This window comes from Phoca vitulina, unplaced genomic scaffold (assembly GCF_004348235.1).
Source record: "Phoca vitulina isolate PV1807 unplaced genomic scaffold, GSC_HSeal_1.0 scaffold100, whole genome shotgun sequence".
In the NCBI taxonomy this organism is placed as follows: domain Eukaryota; kingdom Metazoa; phylum Chordata; class Mammalia; order Carnivora; family Phocidae; genus Phoca; species Phoca vitulina.
The window spans coordinates 160,654-184,838 of record NW_022589803.1 but is presented as its reverse complement, the minus strand read 5'-3'; the positions used below and the strand labels follow the sequence as shown (position 1 = coordinate 184,838).

The window sequence follows — 24,185 nt, the reverse complement described above, 5'->3', positions numbered from 1 at the left end:
CGAACGTGAGGGGCCGGCAGTAGGGGTCACCGTAAGAGCTCCGGCTTTTCCTCTGAGAGAGCTGGATGCCAGCCAGGGCTTGAGCGAGGGGTGCCCTATGTGTGAACAGAGCGGGATGGGCGCCTGTGCGCGGCCATGCAGGTGACAGGGCAGCAGTGTGGGCGAGGGCTAGGGGCGGGGGACACATGGGCTGTGCGATGGACAGTGCCTGGCGACAGCGCTGCGGTAGGGGTCAGGGCACCCCAGGGTCGGCCAGCAGGCTGGGAGAGGGGACGCTGGGAGGAAGTGGCAGGTGTGCCGTGGTGGGCTCTGCTCCATCACGGCCCCTCATGGGTCTCCCTGACTCACCTACCCACTTGCCTGGGTACCTAAAGGCTGGCAGGATGTGATCCCCAAACACAGAGCCTATTCAGGGACCCCTTGACTTGAAGCTGCTCCCCCGCCCACAGCCTCAAGCCAGATACTTGAGCACACACACCACGTATTCCCTTGAAGCCCTTGCCTGCCCTGCCCCCAGCCCCCCCGACCCTGGTCCCTGCTCACCGTCTGACAGGTCCAGCCCGTCCTCACGTCTAGCTGCCCCCTTCCCCCAGACATGACCCTCTCAAGTCTCCATTCATGTCACAGATGCCGGGTGACAGCCCTGAGCCAGGGGGTGGGGAGTGCAGTGCTGCCACCTCTCTGCGGCCTTTCCACACTCTGGCGCTCTGGACCCTGGATGCCCACCCCGCCAGGCCACGGCTCTCCCCAGGCACGCCCCACATGGCCTGGCACGGAGCTCCAGCGATGTAACACTCACGTCCACTCCTGTCCTCGCTCATGGTGGAGCTAAGGGCCAGGGCAGAGCAGGGCAGAGCCAGGCTGTGCGACACCAGCCCCTTCTGGGCCCCTCCCCCAGAGGACGAGAGCCCGGAGCCAAGGTCACCAAGGTGTTGCTGCCCAAGCCGGGCTAAGCCAGAGGGTCTCCAGGGAGAGCAGACGGCTTATCAGCTTACAGGGCTGGAGAAGGCCTGGCCTCGGCGGGCGGGGCTCGCTCATCACCAGGCACCCACTTCCCTGGACGGAGGTGGAAATGAGAAGCCAAGCCCCTCACTCTGTGGACTCCTCCCTCCCCAAGGAAAGCCCACTCCATGCTGAGTCCCGGACCATCAGAAAGGGGTGAGCCAGGGAGGAGAGTGTGGCCCCACTGAGGAGGCAGGCCCACACCTAGACTGAACCGATAGAGGGGCATGGGCATGTTCGGCCAGCTGTGGGGCGGGGGCGGAGGGGGCACAGGGAGAATCCCAGAGGCAGAGGGCAGCCCAGGTTTCAGGGCCAGCAGGCAGGGTGAGACCACATACCCAGGGCACCAGCGGGTCCCGAGTCTTCCCGCACACATGCCCCCAGCCTGATGCGCCCTAGAGAGTGCTCAGCCCCCCTCAGTGTGAGGATCATCAGTCTGCGGTCCTGGCCCTTCCACGCCCCCAGAGCTGCCTGCCCGTCGCCCCCCATGGAGACCAAGCGTCAGCCTGCCTGGGCAGGGCTATGACTCAGCACTACTGTCCCCTGGCCCCACACCCTGCCCCAGCTTGCGCAGACACCTTCCGCTCTGGCAGCAGCGGCTCTCCCGCCTGCCAACTGTACCTTGGCACCCAGCAGCTGCTCTGTGTGACCCGGCGCGGGAGGGGGCTGGAGGCCCAGCCCTGGTGTCTGTGACCTTAGGCCCTGCCTCACGTAGGGGCCTCTGGGCAGAGCAGGGAAGACCCTGCTCCCAAGTTCCAGTAGGCCCATGTCTCGGGGTCTGCAGGCACGGGCAGGAGAGGCATGTTGGGGTCCACACTCCTTTGCTGCTGGCCTTGGGCTGGCCTCGGCTGGCAGGTCAGAAGGGGTTCCCATGGCTTCCTGGGGCCAAACCCACCCATGTCATTTCCATCTTCTTCTTCTAGAGAATGGACCCCCCTCCTTGCCCTCCGGAACCGCCGTCCCTGCGTCAGCTCCTACCGTGGCTCTATTTTAGAAACATGAGGTCCGGAAAAGCCTCTGCCTGCACGGTCACTGATTATCGGTTTCCCTCCCCTCTTAGTAAGGAAGCGTTTCCCACTGCCCTTTCATGCCTGGAGTCCTGGAATCTGGTGTTCTACTTGTCAGTTGACATTTGTGCTCCCTCTTTCCTGCCTGAGTGTTGTGCACCAGGTTCCTTGTCGGCACCCCTCTTTAGGTCTTCTCAGAGCCCAACCTGGACCTGCAGGGGTCTTCCTAGTGGCTCCTCTGTGGTCTCGGATAAGCCAGTGTCCTTCCCCGCCCGGTTCTTCTGCTGCTTCGGACTTCCCTTCCCTTCCAGCTCCTTGCCTCTTCCCAGTCTGAACTCGGTGAGGCCCGAGCTGGTGCGTCTGCCTTTCCAGCACCGCGGTACCCACCCGCCAGCAGCCTACGGTGTCACTGGCCCCGTCCGTACGCATCACCCTAATGCTCTGGTCGCCAGCGCCCCACAGAATCTTCATGGCGCCGTTTCCTTGTGTCCTTGGACCACCAGGGACAGCTGCAGGCCGGGGAAGGTCTGTCCCAGGGAAGCTGGGTGTAATGGGGTCAGGGCCAGGGCTTGGCTTCACTTTCCAAGTCCACGCTGTGCTTCCTTGGGCTGCTGGGGCCACCAGGAGAAGGTGCCGCCACAGCCACGGTGGGGGACGCAGCTGGCACCTCTGTCACGCGTGGGTCGGCCCCCCTGGATGCCTACCTGTCCTCACACACACGGGTCCTGTTGAGTGGGCCTCATAGCGTACCCGGGAGATGGGCATGACCATGCAGAGGGAGGAACGAGGGTGTGAGGAGAGGGGGAACGGAGCCTGCGGGGCTCAGCTTCCACGGGGCCCTCCGACCCCTGTCCCCACAGCACAGCCTGCTCACCTGCCGCGACTTACTCAACATTGCTCTTTAAATTAACTTGCACTATTTACTTAAACGGATGTACTTTAGAAAGGACTCATGTTCCTACTTAAACGGAAAGCTGAAGTCACCACAGGCAGAAGTAACCTAAACTATGAGCTGGTGTCGCTGCTGCTTGGGGTCCGGGACGCTGCCCGCGGAAGGGCCAGCGGAGGGCTCGCTGTTTGTTAAACAACCGGGATTAGCGCACCGGAGGGTGTGACAGTCATGCTGGCACCAAACGGAGATCTTCTCCTTGAAGCAAAGGGATTGAGAGAGAAATGAAAAAGGATTACCCTCCTCCCGGGGAGGCTGGGTGCCGCTCACAGCTGTGGCCTCAGGCCACCTTGTACGACCTAAGGATGAAGGAACCTGAGCCCAGAGGTCCTCTAGCTGGGACCCGTGGGGCGGGGGCAGTGGGCCTGGCGTGTCAGCCCTGCACCCTCTGTCCCAGCTCAGAGGCTGTCTCTCGTCTCAGAAAGGGGCACCATCCCGACCTGCCGCCCCCCCTTCTGCTCGGTTCCATTTGCCCATTCATCAGGGCACCCTCTGCTGTTCCTCCTGTCACTAAATGACCCAGCACGAGGCGCAGTGGGCATCTGCGCCCAGGCCCAAGGCCCTCTACGCTCAGATCTGAACGGGCAGTCAATCAATTAACCACTGGGCCCCAAACGAGCATCGCCGTGCCCTCTGGCAATCAAGCCTGGTTGTGTGGAGGCTCTGCTCTGGACTTGGCGACATGGGTGGGGGAGGGGTGGACGACACTGAGTCTGCATCGAGGAGCCCGTGTTCTGGCCGGGGAGACTGTGAGCACGTTAAGTCTGCGAGGCCATTTCTGATAAAAGGACAGCACTGTGGAGGAGAGGGTGTGGAGGCATGTGGCAGAAGGTCCAGGGACGTGACATTGGAAAAGACACAATTATAAGCCGCCGCTGTCATGCGAGGGAGGGGGGCCAGAGCAGGAGGCAGGCAGGATGGGGACACCTGAGGGGACATTGCCCCAAGTGCTGGGTTGGGCAGCAGAAGACCCTGCCCGGCCTAGGCCCAGCTCAGAGCTGGCCCACCCAAGCAATGTCCTTCCCACGGTTCCCTGGGAAGTGGCTCAGTGACGGCTGCCCATGGCAGGGACCAACCCCCCAGGGGCCAGAAGGCAGAAACTGTCCCAGTTGAGACCCTATTTCTCCCATGGAAGTGCCTTTGGTGGGGCATGGAGGGTGCATCAACCCACACCCAGGACCTGTGGGCAGTCTGCTGCCACCCCCTATGTGGGATGCTGGATGTGTGGGTTCCCCCGAAAGGCTGGCAAAGCAGGGCCAGGGAGTGAGGCTGAATGCACCATCTCTCCCTCACACATTAGAGCTCATGGGCCTGACCGACATCACATACAGCAGAATCTGGGTCGGCCCATTCCAAATGCTTCGATGGTTTTTGACAGAACAGCACATACTTGTGGACTAAAAAGCCGTATCTTCCCGAGGAGATAAAAGCCCCTGCTTGCCTTGATGCCAGCAACACTTCCTGCCCCCTGGGGAAAGCCGGCCTCCCCACCCCACCTCTTTCTTCCTGTGACCCTGCCAGAAGCCCGGCTCCCGCCTCCCCGGCTGGGTCTCCCACTCCCCACACCACAGTGCGCTGCCCCAGCCCATCCCACTGCAAACGTCCCCCTCTGAGGCCAAGCAAGAGCCTCCTTCCCTGTGAGGGGACCCTGAGCTGCAGCACCGGGCAGCCCCCTTAGGGCCTGAAGGGCTCGGGGGTGACTCGCCGCCTGGCGCTGTGAGATCTTGAGCTCAGTGTCTGTGCCACGGCTCAGCACTGGGCTGGACTTCACCCAGGGAGAGTCCAGCAGGGACGCCCACGACTGGCCCTTCCTCGGCCTCTGGGCCGCTGGCTGCCCTGCAGGCACCTGCCCTGAGCACACCCACCACGCCCTCGGGTTGGTCCGGCCTCCTGCTCGAGGCCCACCTTACCCTCCCTCTCCCTCTCCGTCGCCAGCTCTGTAAAGATGTATAGAACAGATGGATGGGTAGATGGACGAACACCAAAAATTACTGGTTCACAGCTCCAAAGCTTCCCAGAACTCCCTTCTGAGTGCGTTACCTCACATGACCTCGCCTGGGGGCCTGCGTGGAGGGTCTACTGCTGTCCACACTGGGCCTCTAGGACTCCAGCAGGGGACTTCTTGGGCCCCTCTTCCTGTGCCCACCCTCCCCCAAATGCCCTAGGGCATCTTACCCACCCCTCCCCAAGCTGTGGGCAAGATCCTCCTGAGCCCTCCTGCCTCTCCGTCCTACCACCCTTGGCAATTCACCCTGCCCCTTCCTGCCCCAGCCAGCTTGGGCCCCACCCAAAACCCTATCCTGGTCATTTCTCATCCTGCTGAAAATAAGACAGGAGCCGGGGAAGGGAGTGGGGGGAGACAGTGCATCTCTGCACCCTGACCCTCCTGCCCTGTGTACCGCCATCTCCTGGTCCCCCTCAGGCTCAGAAACCCCACGCTTCCCTGCAAGTTGCTCCTGGCCTCTCCCCTGGGGTGGTCCTGAGGAAGGGGCTTCCACGCCGGCCTGTCCAGGAGGGAGCTCCCCTGTGTGGTCAAGCAGCCCCTTCCCCACCCTTTGTCTGTCACAGACCCACGCTTTACAACCTTTCCAAGTAGAGGAACCTATCCCTTCCTGTTCTGTTAAAACAACAACAACAGCAACAACAACAAAACCAACCCTATAGATTCTACCATTATTACAGGTACATTTAAGATCTGTTAATGACCAGAGGTTGCCACCAAAGGTGGGACTGCTGGCTGGCTGGCATATTGAAACATGACGTAAAGCAGGAAGTCATGAGAAATGATAATATGAACTTTAAACATTTGAACTTAAAACAGATAACCATACACTCCTTCACCAGTTTTGGGGGCGGGCCATCTTCTCTCAGAGGACAGGCTCACTTACTGGAGTTGCTGTCACTGTTCCTTCTCAAACCACAGCACACTACGTGTGATATCCGGTTGACTTTCTCCATGCGGCGTGTGATGGCAAAGTCACCGGGACCCGAATCCTAGGTTGTCATGGCTCTCTGTCCCCACCTTACCATTGTCTTGCCCACACCGAACCCAACCACAGCTTTTACTGAGGCTTTCCAAAGCATCCACTGAGTTTCCACAGCAGTCCTCCTTATAGTCGCATTTCATCAGCTTATGCGGCACTCAAGGACACAGTCACCATGACAAGTACGGCTGGCACACACAGGTTTGGGCCAGACACCACTGACTCCAAGGGGTGGGTGCCGAAGTGCAGGGCACGCTCTCCTGAGAGAACAGAGCACGCCCGTTCATCCAGTGAGTGCTGGTGACAGGGGTAAGAGGGTTTCTGAGCACCAAGCTTTCTATAAAGTTCGTAAACGACACTGCATTTCATCTATCACAACAGTTTCTTTGAAAAAACGGGAGCACATGCACACGCGAGATGCTTCGGAGCTGGGGAAACACGGCTCTGTGCGGACGGGCTCTCTGCCACCACCCCACAGCCACCAGGGCCCCGGCCACTGGGGTAGCTTATCCACGTCCCCCCCAGCCAGCCCGACTGGCCTGGCACCAGCAGACCCACAGCAGGGCTCCCCTTAAAAGCAGCCCCCCTTTCTTGGCCCCTTCCTAGCTCCCTGCTTATTTCAGAGCCAGAGGCCGGGCGGACGGGAGAAGGACCAAGGTTGGGTGCACAGTGTCCCCAGCTGCAGAGAGGCGCTGACCAATGGCTCTACCCCAGCCGGGCAGCCTCTCGGCTTCAGGGTGCTGCCGAAGATGAGCAGCGAGGCCCTCCCCTGCTGCCCCGGACGGTCCCGTGGCTCGGGAGACCCGCAGCGCGGAGGCTGACCAGACGAGATGTGACAGCATGGCCTGAGGAACACTGACTCAGGAGGAAATCAGGCCAGAGATTTCTCTGAGCCAGGAGTAAATACATAAAAAAAAAAAACACCAGAAAGGTTCCACATACAAGGGGGAAGAAGACCCAGATGCGCAGGGAAGACACGTGGCCTTTACTAAAAGCCGAGTGGAAGGGGTTGCTGCCTGGGGTGGGGCCTGGCTCCCCGTTTCCGTAGCGAAGGTAACTGCTGACTTTTAGTCAGGCCCCGAAGGACCTGGCTGGAGACTCTGATTTAACCTCACTGGGTCTCTTGCCCTGCATTTTCCCGCCTCTGAGTGTGGTGGCCCAAGATCCCATCCCCCACCTTGGCTACCCCCAGTCCAGACCAGTCCTCTGAGGACACCATGGGCCAGGCAAGTGCACGGCTCCTTCCCTGAGCCCCTCCTGCCTCCCTGCAGCTCCCTTCTTGTCTTTCCCACCAGGAAGGTGAGCACCACCTCCCATCTATTCCCTTTTTCACCTGGCCCTGCCCCATTGCCTGCTTCCCCAGCCTCCTGAAGTCACGCGGGCCTGCAGGCTGCGAATCTGGGGCCCCTGCCCTCCTGTCTATGCCGGGCCACCCCTAGGAGTCTCCAAGCCAGCAGCGGCCTCTGACCTGTTGATGGGGTTCTCGAGAAGCAGAGCCTGAGATGGGGATTCTTGGGCACATGACTGGACGAGGGAGCAAGTTCAGGAGCGAGGGAGGCAGGACAGGGCCAGGGAGGGAACCAGGCGGAGGTGTGGTTTCAGGTGCCTTTTTGCTGTGGCCTGATCCCCAGGTGTTCTGGAGCCTGAATGAAATCAAGGCTGCCCCACCTCGAGGGATAGGACAGGGCCTGCGAGGCCCCAGGGCAGTTCTCCAGCAAGGGGTGCAGCTGTGAGCAGGTAACACTGATGTGGTGGGAGACAGTGTGCCGGCAGGAAAGGGGATCTGGGGGCACCTGCGGCGTCTACTGCACGCTCGCCTTCCCTCTGCCCACCACCCCCTTCCTTTCTGACAGAACCCAGCGCCTCAGGTCAGGGCTAGGCCTGGCTGGCCTCAGGGGAGCGCTGTGTCTGCAATCCAGCCACCTACCTCCCAGCCCCCAGCCTCTCAGTGGGGACTGCTACAGTGACCTCTCAGGCACCCTTCCTCTCTCCCGGCCCCTGCACCCTGCTCCCCCAGCAGCCAGGGGGGTCCTTGTCGTATTATAAGGCAGAGCATCTCTCCTGTGCTCAAAACCTTCCCAAGGCTGGCCATCTCAGTTCTGAGCCAGAGTCTGGGGCCCCAGGGTGCTGTGCCCCTGCCCTCCCCTGCTGTGCTCCCTCCACTCTCCACCCTGCTGCCTCTCAAGTGTCAAACACACTCTCAATTCAGGACCTCTGCACTGGCTGTTCCCTCCAGCCGGAACACTCTTTGTCCGGAGAGCCAATCCATCCTTTCCCCAAATGGCTCAGAGGTCCCCTCCTTGAGAGGCCACCCTGCCCATCCTATCTATGACTCCCCAAATGTCTCGCTGTGTTTTCTAACATGGTGGGTGCATAACTCCCTTATCGTGTTTACTGCCCCCTCCCATATGCTTACAGAACACCAGCTTCACAGGGCAGGGGCTGTTGGTCTGCCACTAATGTGTCCCACAGGCCCGAAGTACCTGACAGGAAGCAGGTGCTGATAAATCCATCTCAGCCCTTTGTGCTGCATGAGGGAGGGGCCAACTCATCACAGGGAGGGGACAGCGGGGGGCTTCTGGGAAGTTTTCTAGAAAGGCCCTTGGCCTTCTCCCAGATGGACACCGCAGATGTGTGGCCGCCTCCCGTCCAGCCTTGGCCAACTCTGACACTGCTCTGCCTCTGAGCGCTTGGCCCAGGACGTCCCTTCATCTGGTCAGCCCATCGGGACTGGGCTTCCGTTGCTGCCACTGAAAGCTTGCCCCCATCCCGACTCTACCCCAACCTCAAGGCCCTGAGGTTCCCTCACAAGCCCTGGTCCTCAGACTTGGCCTCCTCACCCAGCCGCAGCCTTGCTGTGCCAGTGATGAGACAGCCTGGGGCTGCAGCTCACCCTCTGCCCCAGTCCTCAGCAGCCACAGCGGCCATGCCCCCCACACTCCCTCCACCCACACGGGTCCTCCATTCCTCGCTGCCCCAGGAGAGCCCCAGAACAGCTGGCAAGATAGGACTAACACACCCAAGGACCCAGGCCACATAGGGGCTGAGCCCCGTTGAGGAGCTCGAGGGGCTGGGGCAGGGATGATGGGTGCAGCGTGGCTGTGGGGCTTCCTGGAGTAGGCAGGCGGTGTTGGGGCACCAGACAGCCCTGTCAGTGCTTCCGCGCCCTCCTCCTGCCATGAGGTGGGGCAGGGCTGGGGATGTGCATGCGTACGTGCGTGGTGTTATCATAGAGGAAATCGATGCCTGGCACTGGCCCAGTGTTTAAGGGAAATGAATAGATTTTGGCCGAGGACAAAGAGTTTGATTAATCAAAAATTGGATAATGGAAGCAACACTCTAATTATTTTTCTTCCCAGCATTTTATCGAGAAATATGTTTGCACAGCATATCAGAGGTAACGGAGTGGGTGAGGGAGGGTGACCACGCTGGCGGGAAGCCCAGCTTGGAGCCAGGGCCATTGCACCTCACATGTGCGGATGGGGGCAGGCCAGCGGGCTGGCCAGTTGGGGTCCTGGTGGTTGCTCACAGGGCCACAGGAAGCGAGGGGGGACACGTGGTGCAGGCCAGAGGCCGCACACAGCTGGGGTGGCCTGGGTCATAGGAGATGGGGTGGGTAGGGGTGCCTGCTGCCATGGAGGCCAGCGGGCGTGGGGTGGGGCATTACGAGCTCAGGTCATCAGGACCTGATGGAGCCAGGGGGAAGGCTGGCGGTGTCAAGTCCTCCAACCCTCGGTCAAGGAGGGTCTTCAGAAGTCCCTCTGGGCCATTTGGAGCAAATTCGCACGTCTGCCCTGGTGAACCCTGGTGAGCCGCTCCATGGCTGAGGTCAGACAGGACCACTGGGCCCCACGGGCTGGTCCCATAGCCCTCCCTTGTCACTCACTCCCTCTGTCTGCACTGTCCTCACTGCTACAACATGGTTTCTGTGGTCACCTGGGCTTCTAATTCCAGGCAGCCTTCTTGGAGCACAGCTTGAGGCTCATTCACTTGCTCATTCCTTCCTTCGGGGTACAGAAAGAAGCTGCCATGAGAAGAGGTCCACAGTGACCTGAGCTGCCTGTTAGACTCAGAATGTTGGCTGGGGAAGCACCGAAGAGGAGGCGAGTCCTCACCTAATCTGGGGGTCAGAGTCGGTGACTGGAAGAAGGGGCACATAAAGAGAGATAGAAGATTGGGCTGCAGCTTCTAGGCGAGAGTGAGGGTGTGGGGGGCGGGGTCAGCCAGTCCCTGGTGAAGACAGCTAAGTCTAAATCCTCCCCCGGTACCCATGGTTGACATCACTCATTAACCATGACCACTTGCCCTCCGAGCCGTAACAGCCTTGGGATCCTTCTCAACACTGTGTGCTTTGGGCAGCAACCAGAGTTGGTACAAGAGAGGAGAACTATCTGTACCCTTGACCAAGGCCAATGTAAGGTGAGGACACCGAGGCCCAGCGAGTGCAGGGAATTTACCAGCGTCTGCTTTACAGGCAGAGCCAGGCCTAGAACCCAGGCCTCCTGATGTCCCACCCAGGACTTTTTCCTCTGCACCCAGCTGCTCTGCTGGGCTAATCTTGGGGGCACGGGGGTTATCTGGAAAGGCCACCCAGCCATCACATGGTCACTGCCGACACTGTGCTCCTTTCCTACCGCCGGGATCTTGTCTTGCTCTCTTACGACAGTTTCCTGTGGACATGCCTCATGTCACGACCATGTGAAACCCCCATGTGTGACCAAGGCGTCACCCAGGCACACCCCATCGCCGCGGGGCCAGCTGTCAGCCCGAGGCCTCTGATTCCCAGTGGCAGGGACTGGTGACTGTGATGGCGGTATGAGGAGCCAGGCAGCTACCTGCCTTGGTTTGGGAGTGAACCACAGTCGGGCCTCACGGGCGCCAGCCAGCGGCGCCCACCTGTAGGCAGTTTGTGTTTGTCCGCCAAACCTAAAGGCCAAAGACACACCTCTGGGGACCCAAAAGCACAGCGTCCCGGGAGCAGAGCAGTGGTTCAGTGTGAGGGCTAGAGCCAGCAGGAGGCCCAGCCCTCTGCATGAAAGTGGCTCAAAAGCTCATGTTAGGCCCGTCTACTTGCCAATATCCATTTCCCCCTCCAACAGTGATGTGCTGAGACCCTACTGGGGCCAGGCCAGGCTCTGGGGACTGGACTGTCAGTGGCAAACAGCAGACAAAGGTCTTGACCTTACAGAGCTTACATTCAGATCCAGGAGAGATGGTAAACAAACACAAATAAATAAAACAGGTAGTAGGTTATGTCGTGATGAGTGCTAAAGGGAAAGAGAGAGGCAATCACGCGCTTGGGAAAGTCATCTCCCCACGTCTCCGTCTCCTCAACTGTGAGGACAAAACTGAGGTAAAATTCAGCCCCTTCTTGGAGGAGCTGGTAGTGGAAGGATAAAGTGAGCCTCTGCCCCAGAAGGCACCTGCCCGCTGTAACCCAGAGCGGATCCCACCGCTGTCCCAGTGAAATCCTGTGTCTGCGCTCTCGGGGAGATGTGCACAACTGAGCCCACTGTCCTCTGCTCCGATACCACAACCTTGACCTCCATGACTCACAGGGGCACAGGGCCTTGCTGAGGGTGTCAGGGCTCAGGTCCCGGAACCCTGTCCGCAACACTCCCCATCCCAGGGGTTGGGGAGGGCCATCCAGTGGGGGCAGGGGCTCTTTCTGAAAGGTCTGCTCTGACCATGGCCGGCCCGCACAAGCCCTCAGGGACGGCTGTGCTTCTGGTTACCGGCTGCTGGAAGGAACGCGGGGCTTGGCACTGTTGGAAGGCCTCTCCCTGCACCGTGGTTTTTTAACAGTCTCGCTTCTTAGCACTTTTTGTTGGATTCTCCAGGGATGTCTCTAAAAGAGAGTTATACCTTAATTTAGAAGCAAATAACTCAAAACTCTGTGATGTAGCAGGTTCCTTTGGAAAAGAGATGAACTCAAGGAAGCCATTGTTGTGTGAAGCCACCTGCCATGCTCACCCGGGTCCCGCCAACGGACTGCCCAGCCCTCGGCCCTCGAGTTGTGCCTCCTACCTAAGGCCACTGGGGGTCAAGGGACAGAGGGGGAGGAAGTAACACTCACAGGAGGTCAAGGTGAGGCTCGCAGGCTGGCTCTGACTGACCCCAGTGGCCCCAAGTGCCAAACACAGCCCACCTGCCCACCTGCCCAAGGGATGCAAGTGAAGGGGAGCCTGGGTGGCAGGTCCATGGCACTGCCCTCCCCGTGCCACAACCGGGCTTCAGGGGCAAGCACGTGGGCAGTCCAACAGGGCCCCAGGCCTGGTTGAATGCTCTGTTGTCTTGAAAGCTTTAAAAACTTAACAAGGGCCCTGCAAATTATGTAGCAGGACCTACCCATTTGCTTAGTCCGCATGCACCCCATGCGTACCTCGATGTTTGCCTCTGGAGACCCGCCCTCTTGGGAACACCCTCTTCCACAGTGTCCCCCCGCACCCCCCAGTCCCCTGCCATGTTGCCATCATGATTGTGCTCCCACATCACTTGCTCATCCATCCTTCTCAATCTCTTCTTTCTGGAAGCTCCTTCTCAGCTCATGCTCTGAAGGGTGAGGGCCCTGAGGCCTGACCCAGCCCCTCTGGACCCACCTACCCTTGATCCTCAAGTGACCATGGCCAGTCCCTGGCTTCCCACACACCTGATGCCAAGGACTCCAGGTTTCTACCTCCAGCCTCGCTCTCCCCTCTGACCGCCACATAACGGCCATGTCTACCAGGGCCTAAGCCAACTCCCAATTTCCCGCCTCTCATGAAGGAGTCCGCGTCTTCCTTCTCCACCAGTGCCACCGCCGTTTCTCCAGAGCCGTCCTTGCCTCTTCTCCATCAGCAGGTCCTCTTTAAAATAAATCCCCAACCAACCGCTCGTCATGACCCCTACTGCTCCCACTGGGCTCGGTCAGCGGCCTCCTCCCCTGCTGTAATGGCCCCTCACAGTCCTCTGCTCTTGCCCCCATGCCCATCAGCCGCACAGGTCTTTTCACAGTGGAATTAGTTCGAGTCTCTCCTCTGCTCCAAACCTTCCCACGGCTTTGCGCCTCCCCCCGGCCCGCAGAGTCCGACCTGACCCACTCTGTAAACCACCCCACCCTATGGGGCTCTGGCTACCTGGCTTTCTGGTGGGGCCCCCAGCAGCTTCAGTGCCTTTGCACCTGCCACCCCCTCTCCGGCTGCTTTTCCCCATCAGTCACAACTCACCCATTGCTCTCCGTGGCACTGTGCCAATGGCCCCTCCACACAGAGCGGCCCCCTGACCCTCCCTCTCTGCACTCTCTTTAGTTCTCTTCACGGCACCTACCTTACCTGGCAGTCAGTCACACAGGTGTTGTGCCAGCCGCCCCGGGTCTGCTGGGAGCACCAGGAGGGCAGACACCGCGTCTGTCCCGCTCCTTGCCATATACCCCTGTGGCTGGCACAGCACCCAGCACCCGGCAGGTGCTGGTAAATATTAGCCAAAGGAATGAATGAATGCGTGGACCATTTCCATCTCCTCGGGCTCTGTACGGAGGGCTGACATCTCCCGTGTCTCCTGTGTGCTCCCGGAGCCATCAGACAGTCCCTGTGGTTAGTCCTTGTCAGTTCATTCCTGTGAAGCGTCTCCCCTGCCAGTGTGGACATGTGTAAAGGGGCCAAATGCATAGGGAGGACCCATGCAGGGACTGGTGCAGGGACGGGGCAGGGAACTCTTGGCTGTGTTTATGAATGAAGACAAAGAAGCTCAGTCAGGATGGGGCTGGGCTGGGGGTGACAGGGCCAGGGCCTGACCCAGGTCTTTGGAGGCCTCGACGAGAGGCCCGCCCCACCCTGCGTGGGGGAGTCTGGGCCTTCCCATGTCAATCCCCGGTCTGCCTAAGCTGTGTCAGGCCACCACTCTGGGGCTGGTCCTCAGCATCTGCCCTGATGCCTCCTATCCATTTCCTTTCGTCTTCTTTCCTGCCAACCACAGCACCCACTGGCCTGAGCCTGGAGGCTCAGTTACCCCAGGTTTCCTTCCTGGGGTTGTGGGAGAGCAGTGTGCTAATCTACCTCTTCCAGAGTTCCTGCAAGCCCAGCCATGGCCAACAGCAGCGAAACGCCCTAGAGCCACACGGCATTTTAGGTCTGCTGAGGGCCAGCAAGGGACGGTACAGGGCTGCCTCATCCTCACATCCAGGGAAGGAAGGCACGTGTACACGTGAGAAAACCACACAGCCAGGTTGAGGCTGCTGAGGCCACACCCTGAATGTCAGGCCAGCCTTCCCACCATGCAGTTCTCCATCCTATCTGCCTCCTACAGGGGCTCTGGGCAGCCTTGCCAAGTCTACCTGGTTACCCAGAAGTTCCTGGAATCACCTAGAAGCTCCTGAGACTCCAGGAAACACAAGAGCTGAGAAGTTGGGGGCAGAGGGAGGGATTCACTCCATGTCCCAAATCTAGAGTCCCACAGCAGGCCCCCAGAATGTGGCCTGGTGACAGGCACAAGAGTGAAGCAGCTCTGTCCCTCTTGGCATAGTCTGTGCCCCCCAGCAGCACCATGGGCCTTGGCCAAAAGCCGAAAGTGGGTGTGTGTTTGGGGGTTGGGGGGGTATGCTACACAGAGGAGTAACAAACAGCCCCTTCAGAGGGAGAGTGAAAACATCCCTCGGAGCGAGCAAGCAAGCAGATCTAGGGCAGAAAGTGACACTGGCCTTGCGAGGGGGAGGGACTATGTCTTATTCACCTCCTGTCGCAGAAAATCAACGTCTGTTAGAGGAACACACAGGAGTTTTAAACCAAATGCCAGTGTCTTGTCCCCGGAGCATGAGGAATGCTGAAGGCACACCACTTCATCTGAGCATCCCATGCGATCAGCCCCTAAATGGAGGCTCCCAAGCCTCCTTGATTACGGTTCACAAACGTCCACGCCCCAAAGGGGCAGAGTCACCAGCTAAATATTCTCCATCCTGGCTAGGAAGCGGGCTGTCGGTTACCCAGTACCCTGGCCTTGCCCACGAGACAAGGTGCCTGGAAGGGGAGTGCTAGGCCGCAAGGAGCCCCCTGGTGTCTCTCAAGCTCTTCCCCAGGCCCACCCCAGCTCCTAGGTCACAGATGAAGAAACTGTGGCCTCCATCGAACAGTCACAGCTAACAAGCAATGGGGTGTTCCGTTTCCCCGGCTCCATCAGCCCCTGTGCGCCCCCCACCCCCCTTCCCGCCATACCACCTATGCTTTCCCAAGCACATCCTATGCTCCGGCTGGACCCAACTGCCTGAGTACCCTCTCTGTGCTTTGGTCCATTTTCTCCTCTCTGTCCACAATGCCCACCCCGGCTGTGTTCACGTCCTTCAAGCTCCAGTTCAAATGTCACTTTGCCCACAAGCCCATCTAACCTCAGCCCAAGTCATCTCTGAGGTCCCTCCAGAGGCCCCGGCACCCACACTCAGGGTTGGGTTATCTGAGCAGAGACATTTCTCCCCTGTTGGGTGGTGAGTCAGTCCCAGGAGGGCAGGCCCAGTCCACTCCCACCTCAGCGCCAGGCTCTGGGGGAGCAAATGCTCAGTAAATATTTGTTTAATTGAATTTGGCCAAGGAGCCTCCTCCAGACAGAACCCAAGGCAGCAGGACTCAGTCCCCAGGGCAGGGAAATCACTTGGGCAGAAGGGAGCCCATCAGGGACTGGGCTGCCTCACCAAAACAGGCAGACCTCGCCTACCAGGCGGGTCCTTTCATCCTGAGAAAGGGACTCCAGGGAACCCTGGTCTCGGCACTGCCTTCCCACCCTCTTCTCTCTTGTGACAGAGAACCCCAATTCTCGGCCTAGGCGGATTCCTGCCATCACCACCCAGACAGGCTCAGCACCGCCCTGCAGGCAGAGCCCCCTTGGATCTCCTGTAGGATACGGAGCCCCAGCCCCGAGGCCCTTACACCCCTCCCCCCCAACACCCCCCTAACACCCCCACCGCCTTTTAAGGGAAAAAAATATTGAGCCAGGAACATATCACAATCGCAGTAGGTCGATACTCATCTCTTGCTCTAAATGCGTCCAAGGAACCTGTTCTCTGCAAGACCGATGACGGAAAACTGCGAGCCACTCGGCCCCGGGCCCAGGCCTCCGGGGCCCTCTCCTCCGTTTCAGCCAAGGCCACGCGTCGGCGCTCCAGCCGCCCGGGGTCGCCTCCTCCCCGCTCCCTTGGGAGGGAGACCCCGCCTCAGCGCCTCTCCTGCAGGTTGTCTGGCCCTCGCTCCGCACCGCCGGCTGTTCTGGGGGCCCCCAGACGCGGCATCCCCAGCAGCCCCTGCCTACCTCCCGGGCCCGCAGCCGCCCCCTCCCGCCGGCTCCTCTGCCGAGTGGCGCCCCTTCCCAGCACCTGCCGGGCCCGCGGTCGCCCCCTGCCCACCTCGCGGGCATCTCCGCCCCGGTCGCCCCCACCCCGGCCGGGCATCCCTTTCGCTGCTCCCCGGCGCCCCCCGCCCGGGCGGATCCCTAGCACAAAGGCCCGGGCGGGGCCCCGGGTGGGGGTGGGGTGGACGCCCCAGCCGCTCCCCCAGCCCCCCGAGGTTCTGCCGCGCGCCCCGGCCGCGGGTCCGCTCACTCACCTCCGGGCCGCCGCACGGTGCATCAGCGAGCTGCTCCGGGTGGGGCGGGGCGGGGCGGCGAGCGCGGGCCGCGGCGCCCTCGTTCCGCACTACGCGGGCGGCGGCACCCGCGCGGGGACGTGACCGGACCGCGGGCGGCGCACACCCTCCGGCCGGCTTGGCTCCCTCCGCCAGCTCTCCCGCGCCGCCCGCCGCCCGCCCGCGGGTCCGCCCGCCCCGCGCCGCGCTGCCGCCGGCAGGGGGCGGAGCCGCGAGCGCAGCGCGTTGCCAGGCCAACCGCGGGCGGGGGTGCCGCGCACCCGCGGGTGACCACGCGCTGGGCGCCACCGCCCCGCCACGAGCGCCGGCTCTCTTCTCATTGGACAGGAGCGGCTGACGGATTAATGTGCGGTCCAATGGCAACGGGTAGGGGCGGGGTCGCGGCTCCGCGCGCGCCGCAGTCCCGCACGCGCTGCCCGCACCGGCGTCTCCGGGACCCGGCTGCGCCGAAGCCGCGGAGCCGACCTAGTGAACCGCTTCTCGCAGAGTCGGAGACTGATCCTGAGAGTGGCGGATGGCTCATCTCCCCGCCGCCCCCCCCGCCCCCCCCCCCCCCCCCCCGCCCGGCTCGTCTCCCTCGGTTTGAATTCGAACCCAGCTGGGCACTTTCTGAGCTCCGCGACCTTGGGCAACCAACTGACCTCTCTGAGCCTGTTTTGCAAAGTGGGGCTAGTGGCACCTGGTTCCTTGAATTGTCGCGACAATCCGCTAGAACATGTAAAAGGCTATGCAAACCCTTAAAGTATACACCCGTGAGGTTGGTGCAGCGATGGGAGGGACATTAATCATCTTTGCTGCACGCTCCCTCAGCGTGTAGGGGCTCTTCAGGGTCCCTGGCAATCCTGGCTACAAAGGTTGCTTGAAAAGGAGGAGAGGAAGAAGGGCCCAGGATCTGTCCCCCAGATCAGAGAGGCGGGAGGCAGCCAGCTCAGTTAAGGCCAGGATCCCCCATCGCTGCCTTGGAGAAGCTGGTAGAAGGTAGAAGGCATCCGATGCTCAGCAAAATACACCTGAACCAGTCTGCCAAATTCTGCTTTCAATTTCAGGGGGAGCCCATCTGTGGGCCTCAGAGACAGGAGAGCCCCTCACTCCTGTGCTTAAAAGACTTTGGCCAGAGAGCCAAGATATTAATGCCTCTGTCTTTTCCATCATTGTAACTTGAATCTTTGTGTATTCCAGAGCATCCCTGGTAAAAATGCAGATTCTCCCAGTTAACACCTTCCTTACCACTTTACACCCTCTTGGTCACATTATAAGGATCACCCCATACTGGGCAGAAGCACTGGAATTGGCCATTGACAGCGGTGGATTGGGTGGTCATCCCAGTCCAGGGTTGTGGTCAGAAGGCGGGGGTGGGGGTCTGGTTCTGCAGGCTGGGCACTGTGGCATTGCAACATTATTCCATAACCTCTCTGGGAATGTTTCCTCTGCTGTGAGACGGAGACTGTTGCACTGCATACCCTGTGACGTGACGTGACCACTTGTGAAGAAGTTACCTAAACTGTCAGGGACAGGACAGATGCTGGTGATGGGCATCCTGAGGCGAACCTAGACCTGGCATAGTGCTTGCTGGAGGTGGCCAGTGAGAACCAAAGGGAGGTGGCCAACAATGGAGGGGCTCCTCTGGGTGCATGCCTTCAAACCCCTGGGCTGGGTCAGGATGGGCCTCTGCCCACAGGACCACTCAGAGGCCAATGGCGGTGATACCAGGAAGATGGCAGGCACAGGTCCTGCCCTGGTGTGGATCAGAGGTGAGAGGGGGTGGGAGGGAAGCCAGACCCAGCTCTGTGCCTATACACCCTTGGGGGGAGGGGAGGTTATTTCACCTGGATGAACCTCAGTGTCCTTCTCTGTCAAGGGGGACACTAGTAGACTGTCCTTGGAGAGTGACTCTGAGGGGAAATGCACGTGGACACATGTTTAGAGATGGGTGAGGGCAGTTTCTGTTGTAGGATCGGGGTCAGAATGGAGCTGTTTGCAGGGGCAAACCTAGATGTCAGTGTAGGGTGACCCGCTACCACAGTCCAGGGTGAGATCAGCAGCTAGCCCATGAAGAAGCCCCAAGGGGCTGCCTGCTGCCTCCCTCCCCTGACCCTGGTGGCCACCAATGATCGTAATTCTTCAGACAGCAATCATTTACTGCTGACCTCCTTGGCACAGACACAGTTCTGGGATTTAGACAGGCCTGCCCTGCCTGGTAGACCTTCCTGTCTGTGGGGCAAAAATCCACCATTATAGTTGTGTGAGGCCTCACGGAGGAGACCCACCAGGGCCCTGGGGACATGTGGCAGGGGGAGAACTGGGCACTGGGAGACAGCAGGCTAGAGGCAGCCGGTGGCCTGGGGCAGGAGAGAAGTATGTTTCAAGGTGGGGAACGTGCTGGGCATCAAGGAACCATGATGCCTGCAGGAACCCGTGGAAGACAGGCTGTGGCTGGAGCCAGCAAGCAGGTGTGGGTGCCAGAAAACAAGGCTGGACTGGGGACAGTTGCACTGGGCTAGTGGCCCTTCTGTGAGATTGGGGACGTCAGCCTAAGAAGCACTGGAGGGTTTGAGGGTTAGCTTTTTAAATTCGAGAAGGAGGATTGCAAGTTTTTGTTTCATATTTGTTTGCAGTACGTGTGGTCCCATTAATGTATGTTGTCCTAATAGGCAGAATCAAATAACAAAAATGTCAGCTAGTCAGCCCTCAGAAAATAAGAAAGCAGAGATTCTCCATGAAGTTGAGTTCAGCGTAGGGCTGCAGGATCATTGAGCGACAGAGTGTCAGGAGAGGGCCATGTGGTGGCTGTAGCCAAGACAGAAGGATAGAGGGGGGGGGAGGGGGGGGGGGGGGGGGGGACAAGGGGGAGGTCCACATGATAGGAGATGCTGGAGGAAGGACGGTGCTTGCTAGCAGATGGAGGACCAGTAGGAGAGGTGGCCGGGAAACCAGGGAGTAGAGTGTCCTGGCTCCTTGGGAAGAAAGTATCTTGAGAGGTAAGACGGGGTCAGCCACATCTATGCTAAGAGAGGCCATGTAAGCTAAGGACAGGGATGTGTCCCCACGACATAGGCAGGCACAGGGAGGGGGATCAGCATGCCAGCAGTTCAGGGCATGGGGGCCGCACTAGGCTAACACTGGACAGGTGGGTTCTGATGAGGTGCGGATGCCCGGGGCTGGGGCTGGCGCTCCGTCCTCAGTCCTTACTAGCCAGGAAAACAGGACCAGGAGACAACAGCTGGGGCCCTGTGATGGAAAGAGGAAGGCTCTGGTGGTTGAGCCTCGTACTTCACCAATCCAGCAGGGACAGATGGCTGAGGAGTGGCCTCTGTAGGTGGTATCAGGCCATCCTCCAGGAAATGACCAAACCTCAACCACAGGGCATTCCGTGCCATGGGCATCATGTCCCTCAATCCCGGAGGGATTGGTGGAGCTTTCTGGCTCATCAACCACTGAATCTGTCTTGGCACACCAGCCGTGCCAGACCCGGGGCCCTCCCCAAGTACCACCCATGCCTCATGCCTTTGCCCTGCTGCCCCATGAGGCCCAGCGCCCCCGGGCCTCCCTTCCTGCATGTTCAGAGTCCCTAGAACCCTGGAATTCTACTTGAGTATGAACCTGTGTTGTCATGACGGGTCCTGGCTGACTGCCACTGGTGTCCCCACTACCCAAGGATGGCTAGTCTCTGGATGCTGGCCATAGCACCGTCCTGTCTGGCTCTTCTCCCAGCTTGACCTGCTCTCCCAAGCCCCGCCGGCCGATTCTCCGGCTACAGCGGGGCTGAGTGGGTTTCTCCAGTTTGTTTCCTTGGGGTCTGTGCAACCCCCCCAACCCCAACTTGAACAAGCCATTGCAGATCTGGGTTAGTTATAAATAGCCAGGCCTGCAACTCTCCTTTTAGCTGAAAAGCAAAGTGAACGAGCAGAGAGGCACACCCGGCACGCGTTTTATTTTTAATCTTCTCCCTCTGTCTCAGAATGAACCCAGGTCCTGGCGCTCAGCATTTCTAGGAGTAGAGGCCCAAGACAAATGCCTGAGAAACAAAACCCAAGTAGCCCAGGGCCCTGGCTTTGCCCCTGTCTGCTGTGTGACCTCAGGCACTTGAATTGCCTCTCTGGGCCTTGGTTTCCTCACCTAAGGAGGGAGCAGTGGAGGTGATCACCTCCAGCAGTTTGACTTCAACTCTCTTCCTCTGCCCCGCCCCCCCCCCCCAGCCTGTGCCCAGCAACACCTTTGGGAGGAGGGGGGCCCTGGAAAGCCCAGACCCAGGTGCAAGTGAGGCCACAATCAAGCCCCAATTTGATGATGCTCAAATTCCTCATCCCCAGGCCTTTGCTCAGGTGTCCCCCAGCTAGGAACCTTCTCCCTCTATGCAAAATCTTTCCAGTCAGCAAAATCCTTGGAAAGTCCAACTGTCACCTCCCTACAGTGAGCTTGGGAGGGGCTGTCTGGGTCAGGTTGTGGCTGAGTTGGACCCATGGCTGGGGCAGGTAGGGAGCCCATGGGCAGGTGCCTGAGTGGGCGGTGGAGCCAGAGCAGAAGGCCAGGTGTGTGGTCTGGCCGTGGCCTGATGGGGAGGCTGAGGCTGAAGGGGAGAGAGGGGCTGTGTTCCTGCAGGGCAGGGACTGTGCAGCTTTTCTCTTTGTATCCCACTCCTCGCCTCTCGCCGCCCCCCTCCCCCCACAGGCCACTGCTTGTAGCTGGGTCTCAGTGTTGGCGGAATTCCTTATGATTCTAGGTCCAGACATTCTGGGCTATGTGAGAGTCCCTTCCAGAGAGCGTGCTCCCACCCAACCACTACCCATTGGCATTGCACAACTCCCTGCCACCTAGGCTGGTTTCCATAATGAGGAAACCGGGCTCGAAAAGGTTAGGTAACTTGTCAAAGATCACACAACTGGATACATTTAGAAGTCCAAGCTAGGCATTTTTTGAAATCTGTGTGTATTAAATTTTAAAAAGTGCAGTACTCTTTTTTGTTTTTGAGAATTTTTTTTATTATGTTAATCACCATACATTACATCATTAGTTTTTGATGTAGTGTTCCATGATTCATTGTTTGTGCATAACACCCAGTGCTCCATGCAGAACGTGTCCTCTTTAATACCCATCACCGGGCTAACCCATCCTCCCACCCCCCTCCCCTCTAGAACTCTCAGTTTTTCAGAGTCCATCGCCTCTCACGGTCGTCTCCCGCTCCGATTCGCCCCCTTCATTAAAAAGTGCAGTACTCTTAAAGCAACGGGCCACTGCTCTCCCTGTGTCGCGAGTGCCCTGAGAACAAATGGGGCAGAGCTAGTTGCTTGGCAATGATACCCCAATGAGAAGCTGGCCAGGGGCCTAGGGAGCCACTGGACATGCGCCTGTCCCTCTCCACCTCCCTCATCCCGGGGCACCTGCCATTTGATGTGCTCAGGAAGTGCGGGAGGAAGACTGGGGTGATGTCTTCAAAGAGGAAATCCCTGGTGCTAATTGGCACTTAGAGACCTTTAGGCTAATTAACCTGTTTATTTGTCTCTGGAGTAAATTAGAGGGTTTAGCTGGGGAGGCGGAAGAGAGAGGTGTTGCTGCTGGCCCCCTCCAGGGGGGCTATCTATATGGCCTCTCGGTGGGTGGTGTGGGCCACTGGGGAGGCCAGGAAGAGGGTCGGGAGGAGGGCTGGGAAGAGGGGGGCTGCCCTCCGCAGCATCGCCCTGCTCACTTCCCAGTGACGGCTGCTCTGGACACAGGGGAGCTGGGCCCCTCAGGAGTGCTGCCTGGGCTGGTTCTGGGTTCCCCCCAGACATCCCTCAGGAGGGATGAAGGGGCTGGAAGGAGGGAAGTGGAACCCATTCTTGGGGGGCTCACCTCTCCGCCTTCTCCCAGCCCTGGTGCCCCAGCCGCCCTGCCATGTGGAGCCCCCATTCCTGTGGGTTTTTTAGACCCCCTTGGCCAGAGTCCATGGATTTCCTGTCACCTTTGGTTGGAGGCACAACTCTTTTTTGGATATAAGATGCTGGCCTGCTCACTTCTGCCTCAGCCTTGATTCCAAGCTTTTTCCTTTCCCCAACGGCTGGCCAGACTAGTGTGGGGTTTCTAGTGGCTTAAAGATGTTGTGGGTGGGAAGGAGGGGGTTGGCTGGTCCCCCCACCTTCCTTCTGGTGTAGGGTGGGGAAAGGAGGGAAGTTCCTTCTGCGCTGGGCCCTGCAGAGTGGCTGTTGTGCTCTCCAAGGGGCAGGTGCTGCTTCTCAGGCCCCTGGGCACCTGTTGAAGGCTTATGCCCCCCCCGCCCCAGTTACAGGTGACCAAAGGCTGGCCCCTTTGGGGGTCCTCCAGGGCCGTGTGGTTCCCACCCTAGCGTGTCATCCCCAGCCTCCTGCTAGCTGCTCAGGGGTCTGGCAGCCAGGGGCATTTGCAAACCTCTCCTCCCCCACCAGCTGTGCAGTCCTCGCCTCGCCCCACGTGCCGCCCAGAATGGGTAGGGGTGACTGGCCCACGCTCAGGGCCCTTTCCTGTCCCGCAGGAGCCCAGGGCATTGTCAACAGCGGCCTGATCCCCTCCCTGGTATGGAAGCTGCAGAGGGAGGAGGAAGAGATCCAAGGGCTCCTCCTGGACACGCTGGCGGCCTGCCTGATGGAGGATGCCACTGAGGCGCTGAGTACCCGCGTGGTGCCCTTCCTAAAGCAGAAGCTCCTCAGCACCGACGATGACATTCGCAGCAAAGCTGCCCGCACGCTCATTGCGGTCAGGTGAGCCTGGCCCACGTGGACAGAGCGGGGAGGGCAGGGGCGGCCAGCCTGGAGGCTTCTGCTGAGGCTCAGAGAAGGCACCTGAGCTGCCCCCGGCCCCGCAGCAAGCCAGCCTGCCCCAGAGCTCCAGGGAATCCACCTCAGGGCCTGCTTTCCGCACCCCCCCCCCAACTGCTTGTGCCCTGGGGGAGGAGGACCCTGTCCCCTGGGGGGGGGCACTGTCCTAGTGGTCTGAGAGCTCAGCCCTCACAGTCCTGTGTCCCAGGAAGCCCCCAGTCCTGGGCAAAACGAGATGGTTGGTCCCCCCTCCCCGTGAGGAAGGCAAGCACACAGTGTGGCGCAGCTGGCAGTCACTGAGTACTAAGTGCTCCGTGGGTGCTGGGTATTATCTACAAGTGGCACTCCTCCAAGGAAGGCGATTACCTTTTATAGGTAAGGAAACGGAGGGCACACGTGTCCAGTCACTGGTGACCCAGGGTCACACGGAATTCCAGTCTAAATCCTGGCCTGGAACCTGAGGGAGCACAAGGCCGCAGGGCAGGGAGGGAGGGAGGGAGGGAGGGAAGCGGTGTGTGATCCCAGACAGAGACGCTTCCCAAGGACCGGTGGTCCCTCGTGCCCCCAAGTCCATGCCTTAGATATGGCCACCTGCCTACATCCTGGCACCTCTTGCCTCCCCTAGCTCTGGCTGTCCCTCTAGCTGGGATTCTCTCTAGAGACCTGGGCCAGCATTTCTGCGAGTGTGGCCCCCGATCCAGACCCTGGGGAGCTTGTGAACGTGGAGATTCCGGGGCCCTACCTCAGACCGATCACCTTCTGGTCTTTGCTCAGAGGTCCCCTTCCAGTGAAGCCTCTGAGGACGCTGCCCGCTCTAGAAAATGGCGACCTCCACCAGGCCTGCCTGTGCCTTTCACCGTGCCCTCCTTTTTTTG

At 59.8% G+C, this 24,185-nt stretch overlaps 2 protein-coding genes across 2 annotated transcripts in view; one reads left to right on the top strand and one right to left on the bottom strand.

Moving 5' to 3' along the window:
• The window catches only part of GNAZ (G protein subunit alpha z), a 52,498-nt gene extending 35,883 nt beyond the window's left edge, over positions 1-16,615 (bottom strand). The window contains exon 1 of the mRNA XM_032397575.1: positions 16,505-16,615. The gene's annotated coding sequence lies outside the window, so the exon portion shown is untranslated. The remainder of the gene's footprint in view (positions 1-16,504) is intronic.
• Positions 1-24,185, top strand: part of RSPH14 (radial spoke head 14 homolog) — a 76,903-nt gene that overhangs the window by 50,064 nt on the left and 2,654 nt on the right. Inside the window, exon 5 of the mRNA XM_032397576.1 lies at positions 23,028-23,253. Coding sequence (XP_032253467.1) covers positions 23,028-23,253 — 226 coding nt within the window. The remainder of the gene's footprint in view (positions 1-23,027; positions 23,254-24,185) is intronic.